Raw genomic sequence first — 19,374 nt, 5'->3', positions numbered from 1 at the left:
TAAACCGTTGACATGACACATCTCACTCAACTTGTGACTGTTTGACTGCTGTACATATTTGATCTCATATTACAATTTAATTCAGTTTTTAATACATGTCTTGGTTGAGTATAGCTGACAATTAGGTAAAGCAGCTTTAGGGCATTTTTGATATTTTGTACTGCTACATGCATCTGCATGATGAAATAATTGCTTTTATAGCATTTATGATCACTAAAAAACCTGCAGTGGCTTACAATCTTGAAATGATGTTTCTTTAACAAAAGGTTGTTACTCATCGAATATTCTGTTAACAAGCATGTTGTTCAAAGGCGAATAATGTTATTTTAAAGAGAATTTGGTCAGTAAGATGATCAAATGAATTAGTTGAATAATGCACTGTGTAATCAGCTCTCATCATCTTTAACTTTTTTCCCTTGTGATGCCATATTTGAGGTAAAAATCATCCATACTGTAAGAAATGATTAAACAGACAAATCTAAATAAACAGACATTAACAGTAGATGTGATTTAGATTTTTATTGTAGCTTTAACAATTTTAGTCGTATTGCTATGATGTCTGCTAAGGCAGTTTATAGTCATGTCTAGTGCTGGGGCATCATGCTGCAGACATGTAGCATGATGTCCCACCCACTCCCATTATCCTGACACCAGGCTGACCAGTCCTAACATTAACCTCGTAATGCTGAGCGCTTAGTGAGGCAGCTGCTAGTACATTTTTATTAGTCTTTGGTATGACTCAGGGTTCAAACCTGCGACCTCCCGTATCTGAGGTGGATGCTCTAGCTCTTAGGCCACTGGATATTTCTGGCGCTAACAGAGATATGGAAATACATAATTTAATTGGAATGGGTAGGTCCTGCAATATTGACAGCCAAATGCATATTTGTTTAGACATTTACCAATTCTGTAAATGTTTATGAGCAATCAACTTCATTAAGCCATTAACACACATAAACAGTGCAGCCTTAGTTGTGTCCAGGATAGAGCCAAGCATAAACAAATAGTTTTTGTGCATCTGAACTTACAGCTTATGCACTGAATTTCATTAAAAATGTACAGTAAATTATGGAAATATAACCTTGAATATCGTAGTAGGGAAAATCTATGGTGAATACAGCTTTTTGACAGCTATTTGACAACTAAACATCCTACATTCATATTTGAATTACCTGTTATGTCAACTAAATAAATGAAGGAAGACATTTTTGCAATGAGGATACAAACAGGTATGGTAATGTCCATTGAGAGTTGATATTATTATCTTACAGCACTTAGAATCATTTCTAGAACTGAAAATACAATTGATCCTGAACTCTACAAATAATTCTTCTCAAAAAAGTCAAAATAGTTGTTTACATATTGCCCAGGATAAGTAATTTGGAATTGTATCTTTGAACAGTAGATATAGCCTAAATATTTAATATAAAATTTACCATTTTTATATTTTTCTTATTAGGTGAGACTGATGCATGAACTACTCACATACATCAAACTGATTAAAATGTATGCCTGGGAGAAATCCTTTGCTAAGCACATATCAGGTAACTATTTACATAGACATCGTTAAAATGAGTAAAAGAAAAGTGTGAAAAGCAACAAGCTTTGTAAAAATCAACAGATAATTTATTTCCTTAGAATACAAAGTGAAAATGAAAAAAGAACTTATTGCAAATTAAAATCCCAAAATAATCATAGAATTACAGACACAGGTCCTAATAATTTAAATTTCTGAATAAATTTTAATAGAAATCCAAATAAAGTCCAACACTGAAGTTGTTGATGTGCCTGTGGTGGCCTGTATTGTGTTGTTGTACCAACAGTCTTTTGTTGAAACACAGTAATATAATTCCAGGTTTGAATTCACTACATGTCCCAGTGAATGACTCAGTCCAGGATTATTTTTTATTCACTTGAACAATTTGAAAAAATTAGTTCCAGCGCAAATGAACTACTGAACATGACAATAAAATAAATTGATTCTGCTAGATCTTAAGCACGAATGATTAAATTTTCCACTCACAAAGATTTTGTAGTCTTCTGCTTGATCTCAGGTCACAATTAGTATTTACTAAAAAAAACATTACCTAATGGAAAATAGCCTTTGAGAAGGTTCATCATATTTACAAGATAAAATCTTAGTTATGATTAAAAATCTAATACTAAAATTATAACATAGAACCTGGGCTGTGTCAGGTACCCCGGGTAAATTGTAGTGGAATTCCAATAACCAAGACCCAGACCCAGATAAACATATTTACTTAATCATGATCCTGATAATAGACCTATACACAGAATATTTTAGCTATTAGTTGTTTACAGAATAAAGTAATAAGATTGAGGTCAAGTAGAAAATAAACTTGATTTTGGACAAGGTTAAAAATACATTGTTACATTACAGTAGCATATAATGAAATATAAAAACTATAAAAAAATCACTAACAAATTAAAATATACGTAACCACATAGTTGCAATGGTTCATTTACTATAATTAGCTTATACAATAAAACAATTTGTTATGCTTTAGAAAAACAGCATGTACAAACACCTGAGGTTATGGGATATTATTTTACCTTAAGATAACTTGATGAAAGGCAAGCAACAGACTGGTGAATTACATTTTGCAAGGGTGGGGTTTGGGGTGTGGAAATTGATAGTGGAATCTGAAGCTGTTCCTAGAATGCTAAGATGATTCTGTTCTAATGCATTTTATTCTTATTTGTCAGGAATAAGATCAGAGGAAAGAGCAGTTCTAGAAAAGGCAGCATATGTGCAAAGCATTAGCACAGCAACAGCCCCAATGGTGCCTGTCCTTGCAGCTGTCTGTATGTTCCTTGGATATATTTTGACTGGAAACAATCTCACACCTGTCGAGGTCAGATTTTTTTCTCAGAGCAGCCCAGCATTTAAGTGATGAAATGGTTTTCACAATTTAGAGCAGACAGGGTAGTTAAACTTCCAGTAGTTACCCTTAAATCACAAAATTTTCATTCAAATAAATGTTGACAATTTAACAAGAATATGAAATTTACAAAAATATTTATATCAAACAGTCACATGTGGTGGTCAAACAGTGTAGTAACAGCTAATGCTGTAATAAATAAAAGTTACAGAAGATACAAAATTAGCAATAATTCAGTCACAAAATTTTTTGAAAATGTAATAAGCTGTGAGTGTTTTTTTATTTGATGAAAAGAGAGAGAAAATAAAGAATATTGGATTTGTATAGATTTATATCATTTTATGTGTATAAGAGAGAAATTCATGATAACAATTTGCTTCAAAAGCAGTTTGAACATACTAGCCTTATAAAAGCACACCTTGACAGTAGCTTTTATAATGTTTGGTCCAACCAACACAGCATGCAATGGATATTCTCACTAAATTTTGGGTCCATTCGGCATATAATCGACATTCATACTACATTTTGGTTCCAACCAGCACATGACATTTTGTGTTAAACTGGTACGTCCTGTAATGGACATTCTCACTACACTTTTGGTCCAACCAGCATGCCATGTAATGGACATTCTAATTACATTTTGGGACCAATTGGCGCATAGTGGATATTCCCATGACATCATTTTGAGTCAAAACAGCATGTAGTGGATATTCTCACCACATTTTGGGTCAAACCAGCATGTAATGGATATTCTCACCACATTTTGGATCAAGCCAGCATGTAATGGATATTCTTACCACATGGTGAGAATATCCATTACATGCTGGCTTGATCCAAAATGTGGTGAGAATATCCACTACATGCTGGCTTGATCCAAAATGTGGTGAGAATATCCACTACATGCTGGCTTGATCCAAAATGTGGTGAGAATACCCATTACATGCTGGCTTGATCCAAAATGTAGTGAGGATGTCCATTACATGCTGGCTTGATCCAAAATGCGGTGAGAATATCCATTACATGCTGGCTTGATCCAAAATGTAGTGAGAATATCCATTACGTGCTGGCTTGATTAAAAATGTGGTGAGAATATCCATTACATGCTGGCTTAATCCAAAATGTGGTGAGAATATCCATTACATGCTGGCTTGATCCAAAATGTGGTGAGAATATCCATTACATGCTGGCTTGATCCAAAATGTGGTGAGAATATCCATTACATATATCCAAGCCAGCATGTAATGGATATTCTCACCACATTTTGAGTCAAAACAGCATGCAATGGATATTCTCACCACATTTTGGATCAAGCCAGCATGTAATGGATATTCTCACCACATTTTGAATCAAGCCAGCATGTAATGGATATTCTCACTACATTTTGGATCAAGCCAGCATGTAATGGATATTCTCAACACATTTTGGATCAAGCCAGCATGTAATGGATATTCTCACCATTTTGGATCAAGCCAGCATGTAATGGATATTCTTATCAAATTTTGGATCAAGGCAGCATGTAATGGATATTCTCACCACATTTTGAGTCAAAACAGCATGCAATGGATATTCTCACCACATTTTGGATCAAGCCAGCATGTAATGGATATTCTCACCACATTTTGAATCAAGCCAGCATGTAATGGATATTCTCACTACATTTTGGATCAAGCCAGCATGTAATGGATAGTCTCAACACATTTTGGATCAAGCCAGCATGTAATGGATATTCTCACCATTTTGGATCAAGCCAGCATGTAATGGATATTCTTATCAAATTTTGGATCAAGGCAGCATGTAATGGATATTCTCACCACATTTTGGGTCAAACCAGCATGTAATGGATTTTCTCACTATATTTTTGGATCAAGCCAGCATGTAATGGATATTCTCACTATATTTTTGGATCAAGCCAGCATGTAATGGATATGCTCACCACATTTTGGATCAAGCCAGCATGTAATGGATATTCTCACCACATTTTGGATCAAGCCAGCATGTAATGGATATTCTCACCACATTTTGGATCAAGCCAGCATGTAATGGATATTCTCACCACATTTTGGATCAAGCCAGCATGTAATGGATATTCTCACCACATTTTGGATCAAGCCAGCATGTAATGGATATTCTCACCACATTTTGGATCAAGCCAGCATGTAATGGATATTCTCACCACATTTTGGATCAAGCCAGCATATAATGGATATTCTCACCACATTTTGGATCAAGCCAGCATGTAATGGATATTCTCACCACATTTTGGATCAAGCCAGCATGTAATGGATATCCTCACTACATTTGGGTCAAGCCAGCATGTAATGGATATGCTCATCACATTTTGGATCAAGCCAGCATGTAATGGATATTCTCAACACATTTTTAATCAAGCCAGCATGTAAAGGATATTCTCACTACATTTTGGATCAAGCCAGCATGTAATGGATATTCTCACCACATTTTGGATCAAGCCAGCATGTAATGGACATCCTCACTACATTTTGGATCAAGCCAGCATGTAATGGGTATTCTCACCACATTTTGGATCAAGCCAGCATGTAATGGATATTCTCACCACATTTTGGATCAAGCCAGCATGTAATGGATATTCTCACTACATTTTGGATCAAGCCAGCATGTAATGGATATTCTCACCACATTTTGGATCAAGCCAGCATGTAATGGATATCCTCACTACATTTGGGTCAAGCCAGCATGTAATGGATATGCTCATCACATTTTGGATCAAGCCAGCATGTAATGGATATTCTCAACACATTTTGGGTCAAACCATCATGTAATGGATATTCTTACCACATTTTGGGTCAAACCAGTATGTAATGGATATTCTCACTACATTTTTGGATCAAGCCAGCATGTAATGGATATTCTCACCTCATTTTGAGTCAAACCAGCATGTAATGGATATTCTTACCACATTTTGGGTCAAACCAGCATGTAATGGACATCCTCACTACATTTTGGATCAAGCCAGCATGTAATGGATATTCTCACCACATTTTGAGTCAAACCAGCATGTAATGGATATTCTCACTACATTTTTGGATCAAGCCAGCATGTAATGGATATTCTCACTACATTTTTGGATCAAGCCAGCATGTGATGGATATGCTCATCACATTTTGGATCAAGCCAGCATGTAATGGATATTCTCACCACATTTTGGATCAAGCCAGCATATAATGGATATTCTCACCACATTTTGGATCAAGCCAGCATGTAATGGATATTCTCACCACATTTTGGATCAAGCCAGCATGTAATGGATATTTGCACCACATTTTGGATCAAGCCAGCATGTAATGGATATTCTCAGCACATTTTGGATCAAGCCAGCATGTAATGGATATTCTCACTACATTTTGGATCAAGCCAGCATGTAATGGATATTCTCACCACATTTTGGATCAAGCCAGCATGTAATGGATATTCTCACCACATTTTGGATCAAGCCAGCATGTAATGGATATTCTCACCACATTTTGGATCAAGCCAGCAGTAATGGATATTCTCACCACATTTTGGATCAAGCGAGCATGTAATGGATATTCTCACCACATTTTGGATCAAGCGAGCATGTAATGGATATTCTCACCACATTTTGGATCAAGCCAGCATGTAATGGATATTCTCACCACATTTTGGGTCAAACCAGCATGTAATGGATATTCTCACTACATTTTTGGATCAAGCCAGCATGTAATGGATATTCTTACCACATTTTGGATCAAGCCAGCATGTAATGGACATCCTCACTACATTTTGGATCAAGCCAGCATGTAATGGGTATTCTCACCACATTTTGGATCAAGCCAGCATGTAATGGATATTCTCACCACATTTTGGATCAAGCCAGCATGTAGTGGATATTCTCACCACGTTTTGGATCAAGCCAGCATGTAATGGATATTCTCACCACATTTTGGATCAAGCCAGCATGTAATGGATATTCTCACCACATTTTGAGTCAAAACAGCATGTAGTGGATATTCTCACCACATTTTGGGTCAAACCAGCATGTAATGGATATTCTCACTACATTTTTGGATCAAGCCAGCATGTAATGGATATTCTCAGCACATTTTGGATCAAGCCAGCATGTAATGGATATTCTCAGCACATTTTGGATCAAGCCAGCATGTAATGGACATCCTCACTACATTTTGGATTAAGCCAGCATGTAATGGATATTCTCACCACATTTTGGATCATGCCAGCATGTAATGGGTATTCTCACCACATTCTGGGTCAAACCAGGACAGATTGGACGTTCTCACTACATTTTGGGTCCAATCAGCACGTAATGGACATTCATACTAAATTTTGAATTCAGAGATGGAAATTGCCATTTTATGTACCTGAATATTTCTAACAATGTTTATGCCTCTCACTGTTTTGCTTACTATGGTGACATCATAATCTAGTCATGTGTATGTCTGTACATTCATTGGTCCCAAGAAGCTTGTTAGCAAGATTGTGCAAAAAACACTCAACATAGACAAAATAATTTTTTTATTTTATCCCCATCTAAATGTAGATGACCTGATTAAATTTGCATGCAATTGCAGCAGTTTTTCCATATTTTTGACATACAATGTATTAAACTTCATGTGATCCAAGGAAGACATTTATACTGTAGAAGGATCAGACTGTCCTAGTTTTTGATTGGTTAAAACTGGAGCAGGTTGTTGACTGAAAATGAGACATTTTGAAATATCAGTATGATTCATTGAAAGCCTGGATTTACATTCTAGAAATGGTGTTATTATGAGTTGCATTGTTAGCTTAATTTATCTTTCTCTATAAGTAAAGTGGAATGCTGAATTATTCATTTTTAAAGTTTATATCAGTCTTGCAAGATATACATTGAGGATTTTGACTTATTTATTTAAAAATTTGCTAATCATTTGTTGGAATGCTTTGTAGAACATTTATTCAAAGATATTTGAATATTAATAACTGAACTGGATTATGTGACTTTATTCAAAGGACACTTGGATATTTACTATTATATTCAAAGAAGAATATTATTTTGATCTATAGGAATTGATGGAACATTTTAGGAAATAAGAATTGATACCATACTGATGTTATTTTTAATTCTTTCACTTTGTATTTTAGGGAAATAATATTTTATATTTTGCAAAGCTTGTTGGTTGTCTCTTTCTTGTCACATGGTTTAATATCCTAGGTCATTACAAACCTCATTAGATTTTCATGCCATTATGGCATTTTTTCACATTTTGCTAAATTTTTTAACTTTTAGACTGTTATGTTTTTAGCTTTTCTTTATTTTATTGATTATTCAAACATTTAATCTTTAACGAGCTAGCTCATGGGTCAGCAGCCTATGGCACATGTGCCACAAGGTGGGACGTCAAGAAGTTTTGTGTGTCATGCAAAGGGCAGCCAAAAATCTCAATTTTAACAGTGTCACTCTCTTACTGGTGGCATGTACTCATTCATTTTGTAATTAATCTGTAAAAAAGTGGCATGCTATGTAAAATAGATTGCTGACTCCTTAGCTAGCAGTTAACACCAATTAACTAGCAATTAATATTACATTTTCTTAAGGTATAATGTAGTCTTTAAGTTAGATTTTTATACAGACATTTTACATCCAGAACTGATTCATACAAAAAGAAGTGTAAAATTGTGTGAAGTAACTTTGTCAGAGTGAAAATTGATAGGTGATTGTGGGTATGACACCATTTTTCAGCACATGATAGGCTATACATGGCAGTCAGTATATTTGGTGGATGAAGAACCTGGTAAAGCCTATGGGAGCAACCACAAACCCATGGGAAACTACTGGCAGGCTTTCTTACATATCCACATTGATTGAAGGTGATTAGATGGGTGAAGTGTCACCAGCTTAGTTTTGTCTCTATGTGCATCATCATAAAATGACCCATCAAATTTTATCCAGGATTCAAATCTCTGGGGCTTGCTCAGGATGAATGAAACATTTTTATTGTACTCTATCTATATCTCAGATCCAGAGTTTTTAAATTTCTCTTTAAAAATGTTTTGAATAATATAAAGTTTTGAAATACTGTAGTATCATTTGTTTTCAAAGGGATCAATTTTCATGCTTTTGTAAAAATAGTACATCTGTGCAGGTACTTATGTTCATGGTTCTGCACGTCAAAGTTTGCATATTAATAGGTATTTAATTTCATGGTTTAGCCTAAGAAAGTACCCAAAATAAAGGATAGAAAAAAAATAAAACTATGCCAACACAAACGGCAGTCACTTGAATTTTTAAAAATAATATTGCCACATGTATGAGCACAAATCAGAGACCTGACAAGTTCAATACTTATGTGTTTTCACTTGTGTGATTTGGATTTGTAAAGTAGCTTTAACAAATTTTCAGTCATATTGCTATGATCTCTGCAGTGTGGCAGTTTATAGTGATGTCTAGCACTGGGGCATCATGCCACAGACATGTAGCATGATGTACCACACAGTCACATTATCCTGACACCAGGCTAACCAGTCCTAACGCTAACCTCTTAATGTTGAGCATCTAGCAAGGTGGCTTTTAGTACCATTTTTAAAACTCTTTGGTATGACTCAATGGGGGCTTGAACCCACAACCTCCCACATCTGAGGCAGACACTCTAACCACTAGGACACTGGAATGGCCTGTTGTTTTGAACTGAGTGAATAACATTGGAAGCTGATTCAGCCAACAATGATTAAAGAATACTACTGCTACAAGCAAAAATAAAACACCTATGAATATTATACTGTGTTTTTATCATGTGCTGGACATCAAAGGAAGCCATTAACACCAACGTGCAAAGATGCTAACTAAATTAAAAGACAGCAGAATCACTCATTTGTGCTTCTTGTACAGATCAACATCAGCCACTAGACTTGACAATAAAAACAAAAGATTTAAATTCACACTTCTACAACTGGTATGCTAAAAGTTCATGGGAAAGGAATGTGTTACTGGTGATGATCATTGCACTGTATTAGTGCACCTTGTAACCTCATTAATCAAACCAATTCACGCTGAATGGATAATTGAAACTTGTGTGACAAAGAGCAAATGATCAAACCTAATTATTGGTGATTTTGAGAAAGCTGGACTTGTTTAATTCTGCAATTTGGGGATTATTGCCAGACAAGCATTTATTTGAACTAAAAGACTTGATTAACACAATATTGATACTATGGCTTTGGCAGGAAAAAACAGTGAAGTGTGGGGTTTAATACTCTACTGTAATTAGTGTATATACATTGCTTCAACAATAGCTCTAGTATTTTACAGGTTTATTGTTCTTTTGGAATAAAAATGCATTCATATAAAGATACATGGTTCCAGGAGGATTTAAATTTTTCAGCAACAATTATATTCAAATCAAGGGTCAATTTGAATTTTTGTTTTAAGTTTAATTTTCATATGCTGGTATTTTTTATTATTCTTTCTTTCATTTTCAGTATTACAAGTGTTTCATTAGCTTATGTCTTTTCTCATTTTTCTCTATCCTTACTTACCTCACTAATCACTTTAAGGCAGTGAGTGGAAAATACAGCTATCGGATACCTTATCAATATGTGTGCATTGAAACAGTATAAGATGCTTTATAATTCTTTTTTCAAATGATAAAATAAACGCATGGAAAAGCTAATATTTTATTACCAGATTGACATTGATTTATATAATACTAGTAGTTCGTTAATCTCTAGGAATGAAACACAGTAAGAAAATGAGTGGCTGATTTTTCATTGGGTTTTTAAATTCATGGTTCAGGCCAATAACAAGAATTGGTCCCCCACAAAAATTTCTGATACTATGAAAGAAAATTTTTACAACCATTTTTATATGCAGAAGATGAATAAAAAAATACCCAGTGTTATGGCAGACACAGCTTAAAACATTTTCAGCATTTAGGAAATTAATAAATTAAGAAATTACTTTTTCCTGAATGGGATTGTATAGCAACATAGATTGCTGTGTCAGAATGTTACTCTGTATGTATGTTGTATTAAACTTGGACCATTTTATGGTATTTGTCATAAAATAACTTAAATAGCTTGAAAATTGTCTTCACATAGATAATGCAGTTAACAATTTCGTTTTTTCTTCTGTATTTAATGTTTTATCCGTCAAAACCTTTAAATTAACACAGTATTATGAATGTCATAAAACCTGCCATAAATTAGTTTCTATATCTTTGAGTATGCTTTTGTCTGAATTTGAAAATCAGAAAACCAAAGAAAACCACCATTCTTGAATAATTTACCTTCACTTGAGCTAGAATCAAGGATTGAACCCACTACCTCAGATATGTGAAACATGAATGCATAGAATAACTGATTTCCTGATTAAGATGCTTGTATTAATATTTACCATCTTTTTTCTAAAAGGCTTTCTCCATCATAGCGGTCCTTAACGCCATGAAGTTCTCTCTTGGTGTTCTCCCATTTTCTGTGAAGGCTTTAGCTGATGTCTCAGTCTCTTTCAGAAGATACAAGGTATGATATTTGTGTGGTGGGTGGGTGGGTCCTCATATGTAAGTAAATTGTCTTAGTTAATGGAAATTTACATTGGCTAAAGTTATTTCAGCATAAAGTGTTCATGTATTAATATTTACTATAGATTTTCTGGTTTAAGATTTCCAGGACCAATTGTTTTTGAATTAGGAAAATACATTTTTGGCTTAAATGGTTTCATTTTCCATAAATGTAGTTTTATTGCCTATTATTAAAGCACAGTTTAGTATGTTTATTAACAGAAATATAAGCAAAGGCATAGTTACAAAACAGTTTCCTGATGTTTCAAGCTAGTTAAGCTTTTCATCATGGAAAGAAACAACTCCAGAAAAGCAAAAATGCTACATAAAAGCTGGGAGGAAAAAGCTCTTTTTGTATGTGAAATTGGAAAAGCTGTTGAAAAATGTTACAAATTAAGAAAATAATCAAAGGTGAGTTGACCTTAGAATAGCAAACATTTATCCAAAAACCATCAAATGGCTTGAGTGTGTTTATTACACACACACACACACACACACTTCATAGTTTTACAACATTGCTGAAGAGCTTTTTTATGCGTGCAAAACAGAAAAGTTCAGAGTAGGAAGCAGTTGTTGAGAAGGTATTAGGCAGGCAGTGACATGTTCTGGTCAGGAATTTTTATTGTGTTTTTGAGCATGCAGGTTTGTTAATCTTCGACCCAAGCATATAAATTTCTCAATCAAATACATTCTCTGATTACATTAACATTTCAAATTACTCTTTGCTACCTCCTAATCCAACTCTCCCAGAAAGACAATAAAATATAGGGCCTCAAGTGGCCAAGTGGTCTAAAGTGCTCACTGTTACGGATCACTGCCATCTCACCTCTGTCTGCGTTGGTTCGAGTCTTGGGTTCAGCCAATGTGGGTATGTGAGAAAGCCTGCCAGTAGCTTCTCATGGGTCGGTGGTTCTTTCCGGGGTTTTCCTGGGTTTTTCCTCCACTGTTAATACTGGCCGCCATGCATAGCCTATCTTGTGCTGAAAAATGGTGTTAAACCCTACAACAACAACATGTCATTCCATCTATGTATTCTATAGAAAAAGGGAAGTAACTCCTCTCATACAGATTAACTCCCCTAGTTTCTGTTAGGTTGCTGCTCATATCCCAGATGTAAAAAGTTTACTGCTTTAAGCTTTTGCTTGTAAATGTTAACAGAAGAATCCATTACACTTTAAAATCACTTTTGAATGTCCAGCATTGTTTTGCAATGGTAATAAACCAAATGGCTGATATATATGGTGTTTTCATTTGTGTCTAATATGGTGAATTTAATCATTTTTCTGGATTTTTCCCCCTGCTCATTATTGTCCATATGACATTGAGTGATAACACAGATTTTCACACGTGTATTTTTATTGGTCATCCAAATTTAAGTTTATTACTCACTTCTTAGGTTGTCATGATAATGTGAGTACGCCTACTTGAACAGCTTGTAAATTAGTTGTATAAACTTGTTTTATTTTTATTTTCCTTTTCAGTGCAGATATGTCAGTCAAGAGTAATAAGTCTTGAGGTACAACCATGAGATGTGCCTTCTTTCTTCCATGTAGCATGTGTGCTTATTTGGCAGAAGATGTTTTGTCCAGTTTCTTGAAAATTGTTTTGAAAGGCTGCAATAAAAGGGCATTCATAAATTCTTCCAAACATGAGGTATTAAGCATTCATCCAAATATGGAATCATTTTGCATTGTATGGTTTATGTTTGAATGCCACCACCACTGATGAAGATACCTAAAACAGCACCTACAGCAACAATTGTTTCAGATCCAGTTGAAGTTATGCCAAACAGTCCACTCAATCTTTATTGGAATTGTGTATAATATACATACTACAGCAAATTCTGTCATCAAGATTGTCATTGAGCAAATTAGTTGAAACTTGGACCATTCTTAACCAAAATTTAGCAGTCCATTGGTCATAAGTCCCTAACTCCAAATATTCATAGATTTAATAACACTTAAGTCCCTAACCCCAAATATTCATAGAGTTAGTAACACTGAAATCCCTAACCCCAAATGTTCATAGATTTAGTAACAATGAAGTCCCTAACCCCAAATATTCATAGATTTAGTAACACTGAAACCAGATGTGTCAGATTGGGATAAATAACCTTTCAAATTTTCCTGCAAGACAGTCACACAAGTTACATATCATTTGCTGTATGCCAACTAACCATTACAGCCATCTGGTCAATTTGTGTATAATTTATATGATCATAAATTATCATCTTGGACTGGTGAACCACACATCACTTGTTTGTTTGTACAGTCATGTCCTCCTAAAAATATATCCATGATACCAGTCCATTGCAAATAGGTATCACACTTTGATCCATGCATCAACTTCATAAGACCATTATTCCTCGTCTGGACTGAGTACTGTGCAAGACTTAACTCTGTTAGCTCTACTAGCATATCTGACAGTTAGAACCGTTTGTATGCTTGATGATTCAATATCATCGCTGCCATATGGGGTACTATACTCCAAGACACAAGGCATACAGAAGAACAACCCACAGTTGATAACTTGGCAGTACAGACATAACAGAATATTTCAATCCAACCATGGAAAGGCTGGAATTCAGTTTAAGAGTGGCAATCAAAGAGATATACTGAATTTTGCCTATGTGGAGTTAGTTGCCAGCAGCTTTCTCACCACATTGATACAAATTACATACCAATGTCTATCATTTTGATGTACTAAGCCTTGACAAAGATAATACTGCCATCAACATGTATAGCCCACTCCATTATAAAGTGGACCATTAATTGTTGAACACCATGTGTTAGTTTGGAATGTTTTGTCAACTTTCCATCCTTGACCTGGTGTTACATGCAACCTGTCACTTAGCTGAGAATTGACTATGCCTGCAAATTAGTATGCATTATCAGCTGTTTGTGCAAATCCTTATTTCTACAGAAGGTGATGCTGTTAAAGTTGTGATGGAGATATTCTGAAAACTGGATTTCTTGTGTTTTTAATCCAGACTCTTTCTGGTTAAAAATGCCATCATGAAATTGAGACCAGTCGTAGACTTGAGCAGAGTCTATTAATTTAACTGGAAGCTGCAGATGGATACAGCAAGGTCCATCCTTCCGTCTGTACAATGCAATGACGGCACAACACATTGGACTGCACCATATCCTACTTCCACAGTGATGTTGACATATCTGGACAAATATACCGCAAATACATTCACTTTGTTCATGATATGCACCTCATTTGCAGTTAAGGGTGGATAATCAGTGTGAAGAGGTCAGATCACAACATTTCATTCATCTAGCTATGGAGTTTCTAATATGTATCAACTCTGATTACCTTCTACCCAAATGCATACACAGTATCATTCATGTGTCCTCCTAGATGTTCATTTCAGTGAGAGAGCTCTTCAACTCCTCAGCCTGCTCAGTTCAATGACACTCCTGTTATACCTCAGCTGTCCTTACATGTGCTCTTTGCAGGTGACCTTTTTGGTACAGTGGTGCCCAGCACTAAATTATTTTGATTATCAATTTATGCTCTTGACCAAAATCAAACACTTGCTGCATCAGTGGCAAGACATAGAGTGGCCAGTGGCAGAAATGTGTCAAGAAACTTCACAGCCAGAAATCACAATAATTGGTTTGTCAGGTAGGCAGGGGGTGCACACTTGCTACTGGACTTTATTATGGTCAGCAGCAAGTGGACACTGCAAGAGAAGGCTTTTCACATAAATCTCCTGGAAATGAAGGCCATTCCCCATGCCTCACATGCTTGGGTGGAGTGCACCATGAAGAAGATGGTTCTGATAATGTCCAACAATTTGGTCATAGTGAACTACCTCTTCAAACAAAGGGTACGGAAGTCACTGGACTTCTGCATCATTGTATGGGAGTAGCTTCATTTGTGTGCCCAATATCACATAAACATTCAAGTCCAACACATCCTGGGCAGGCTAAGTGCCCGGGCAGGAGAGGCCGGCTGCTTCATACAGAATGATCTCTTCATTTATCTTCCACTGAGTCTGCAGGTTATGGAGACATCTGATGTTAGACCTGTTCACAATGATAGATAGCAACAAAAAAAACTGGACATCTGCACTTCTCCATCCCCAGATCCAGAACCATGAGTCATTGATACCCTTTCCATCAGCAGGGTGGGATATGGGCATATGCCTTCCCTCCATTCTAATACCAAAACTAATCCAGAAATGAGCATCAGGCTTGCAGATTAGTTCTAATTGCCCCTGTTTGATGGGACATAGCTTGGATCTACAGTCCACTGGATCAGGTGATGGACATACCCAGTGATGGACATACCTGTGATGGACATAGCCAGTGATGGACATACCCAGTGATGGACATACCCTGTGATGGACATACCAGTGCTGAATATACCCTGTGAGGGACATACCCAGTGATGGACATACCTGTGATGGACATACCCAGTGATGGACATACCCAGTGATGGACATACCCTGTGATGGACATACCAGTGATGAATATACCCTGTGAGGGACATACCCAGTGATGGACATACCTGTGATGGACATACCCAGTGATGGACATACCCTGTGACGGACATACCAGTGATGAATATACCCTGTGAGGGACATACCCAGTGATGGACATATCCTGTGATGAATATACCCTGTGAGGGACATACCCAGTGATGGACATACCAGTGATGAATATACCCTGTGATGGACATACCCAGTGATGAATATACCCAGGAAAATCATACCAAACCTTTGCACTCAAGCTGCTGAGTTTACCATTGTTCCATCTGTGTCCCCATTCTTGCCTGGCTCTTGTCATTGATACCCTGGTTAATAGGAATTCTGCATTTTGATTGAAGAGAGGCCAGTGACAGCTAGATACCTTCACATTAAAAGCATTTGAGGGAAGTGAAGTTTCACTTACTGGTGTCACATTAATGATGTCATACCACTCTGCCTCCATTCTCCAAATGGCTAACTTCTTCATTTTCCTTTTGGAGAACAAGAAGCTTGCCCCTGTCACAATCAATGGATATCATTCCATGGTTTCAGAAATATGCAGATATCATGTAAGAGATGATATTGGCTGCAACAAGGAACTTTATGACATATCCAGTTTTGACAGATCAAGGTCATGTTCACTCACCTTGTTCCTAAAATGGAACTTCCCCAGAATCTTGACATGGCAGAACTCATACAAGTTTGAGCCCTTGCCTTCCACCTCAGTGAACCAGTTATCATTCAGGACTTGCTTCCTGATAGCACTAACCTCAGCTTGCAGGACTTAGCATGTACTGGTTTTGAACTACATGCAGTTCTGTTCCAGTGGCTCAGTCATGCTCATCATATGACCAGTTATTGTTTCTAAATACAATCTACTGTCAATAAGCAACAAGCAAAATAACTGTTGACTTTCTCCTTGATTGACCCATTGAGAGAGGCAAAGCTTCAGGACCTAACACATGCCCTCATATGCTTTTTGAAGTGCACATACAACATTTACAGCACTTGTCAAATATTCTTCATACTAGTTAAAGCAGGAAAACAAGACATAACCCCACAAGCACTGGCCTTTTGGCTAAAGGGGGTTGTTAGATCAGCATGCTCTGGATTCTACAGAATCAGGAACGACTTGTGAAGATTTTAACTGACAAAGTACAAGCAATTTCACAAGCCTTTGAACCAAATGTCTCAATTTGAGACTGGAGTCATTTGACCGGCATGCTGATCCTACTTTCTTGATCGTCTGGTTATGGGATCATGACTGCCAAAAAGAGGGCTGAATATTTTTGGGCCACTGGTAGCTGTCCAGGCAGGTACCATGTCCTGCTCATGACAGCACATCCACAGCCCCAGGCATGGCCTTGCATGTTTAGAAATGTATGATCTAACGTGCTATCTTAATGTTTGGAGAAAATTAAATTTTTAGTATATCATTTATCATGCTCCTACAGGGTGATGTGTCTGGATGTTTGATGCTCAAGCATTTCCACCTCCTGCTTACCTATTCTGATATGTTATTGTGATCAGGTAATGCATTTGAAGGAGAAAGGAAACTGTTTAGTAAATTAATTCACTGAAAATACCAGATCACATTACTATAAATCCCTCCCACTGTTACCTGCAAATGCGAGCATCCTGTAATATTCTTCTAATCATAAACTGGTAAACAAAGAGTTTCTTCCCATTATCTTTGTTATAATAGAAACAAGATTTTTCATTATTCATCACTGTTGGGTTTGGAGGTAGCAGAGAGTAAATCCTTCAGTCAGTTGATTGGGTAAGTATTTTTGAATTTTTGAGGAAACGTAAATTGCCGAAAAGATTGATTTTCATTATTGTTTATGAACATTGTAGTAATTATAGAGAATCTTTGTTGACTGTTTGCTGCACAGTTGAATTAATTTTTTAAGAATATTAGTATTTGTTTATTCAGGCTCGCTATTCAGGAATCAATAAAGGAGTTTACTTATGTCATTGCTTTTTTATTTTATATATGGAATTATTTAAGTTTGATATTTCTTATAATAAATGCATCTGTATATGAATCTCTTTATAACAATATGAAAATTTGTGACTGAATTTAGTAAATCACAATATTGTGTAATGAACTTACTTTTGAATACGTCTTGATGCCTTGAACATCACTCTTGCCTTTCTGGATATCATACTGTCATTTCTGCTGTTTTGACATGACATTGCATGGAAACGATTTGAAATTAGCAAAAATATGAAATGTTTTTTTTAAACTTTTTGTGCATGGCATAATGTGATAGATTTATTTTCATGATTACCTTTAGAATATTTTACTGATGGAAGAGGTTCAACCACACAAATGGGACATTTTCAATGACAAGTTTGCCATTGTATTGAACAAGGCTGCATTTTCTTGGGATGAGGCCAAGATGGAAGTGAAAGAGATAGGTCTCGCAGATATTGAAGTCATTGTTAAAATGAATGATATGAAAATAAAAGGTAAGAGGTTTGCATTACATAATAAATAGACCATTAGTATTGTTTAATATTAATTATCTTGAATCATATATTGAGGTGAATTAAACCAATATATGTTACTATCTCTTCTGTTTTTCCATATATCAGGGAACTTTTGAAAATCATATATATTACCATATACACTCATTGGTTAGTCAGATTGCATAGATCCAGATCTGCCATTCCATATGCAGCCAGATGTGGGGCTGTGCAGTTTTTTTTAGGAGTATTCAATAAAACAAACATCATAGACCCTAGATGGGCTGGCACATTATGTGATGTTAGATCAGGGTCTATGTTGTTTGCAGTTGGACTTGACTTGCAAGTGATTATGTATCGTAATATGCATAAATTGAAATGTATAAAAAGTAAATTTTCAGATTGTCAGAAAGAATCATACAAAAGGATGACTTAGAAATGTTGAAGAGATAAAACAACTGTGATTATTAATTTCTATTAGTGTTGCCAGTAAGATTAATGGTCAATATTTTAAAAAAGGTCCTACATTTTTAGATATGATTATTAATGATAAATAAATAATTGAGCTAATACTTCAAAAACATACTGCTGAATAAGTTGAAAGTTTGTACCCTGATATACCATGAGTTTCTCATATATTAGTGGAAGGCTGTTGACGTCATTGTTGACAGTGTTTGACACCTTTATTGTCATGCATGGGTTTCCTGTCTCACCTGGTTAAGCAAACACCTGTGGCATTATAATCACAATTGCTTAGGTGTGTACATTGTTGAAATCCCATATCTTCTATATCATTAGCATTGTTTACCTGGAAGCTTGTGATAATATGATCACATATGTAAAATTTGGGATAATATTACTATATGTGGAAAGTTTGTGATAATATTACTGCAAGTGTAACATAAGAGATAATCTTTCTTCAACATGTGTAATGTTTGGGATAATCTTTCTACTACATGTGTAACATTTG

At 35.8% G+C, this 19,374-nt stretch overlaps 1 protein-coding gene across 1 annotated transcript in view; it reads left to right on the top strand.

The window, feature by feature from the left end:
• Positions 1 to 19,374, top strand: part of LOC149799796 (ATP-binding cassette sub-family C member 5-like) — a 141,804-nt gene that overhangs the window by 45,244 nt on the left and 77,186 nt on the right. Inside the window, exons 10-13 of the mRNA XM_089959187.1 lie at positions 1,460 to 1,544; positions 2,728 to 2,876; positions 11,307 to 11,414; positions 18,233 to 18,407. Of these exons, the coding sequence (XP_089815313.1) occupies positions 1,460 to 1,544; positions 2,728 to 2,876; positions 11,307 to 11,414; positions 18,233 to 18,407 (517 nt within the window). The remainder of the gene's footprint in view (positions 1 to 1,459; positions 1,545 to 2,727; positions 2,877 to 11,306; positions 11,415 to 18,232; positions 18,408 to 19,374) is intronic.

Source organism: Sinohyriopsis cumingii, chromosome 5 (genome assembly GCF_028554795.1).
Source record: "Sinohyriopsis cumingii isolate HCF-2022 chromosome 5, ASM2855479v2, whole genome shotgun sequence".
NCBI classification, from domain to species: Eukaryota; Metazoa; Mollusca; class Bivalvia; order Unionida; family Unionidae; genus Sinohyriopsis; species Sinohyriopsis cumingii.
This window is presented reverse-complemented; position numbering and strand designations above follow the sequence as displayed.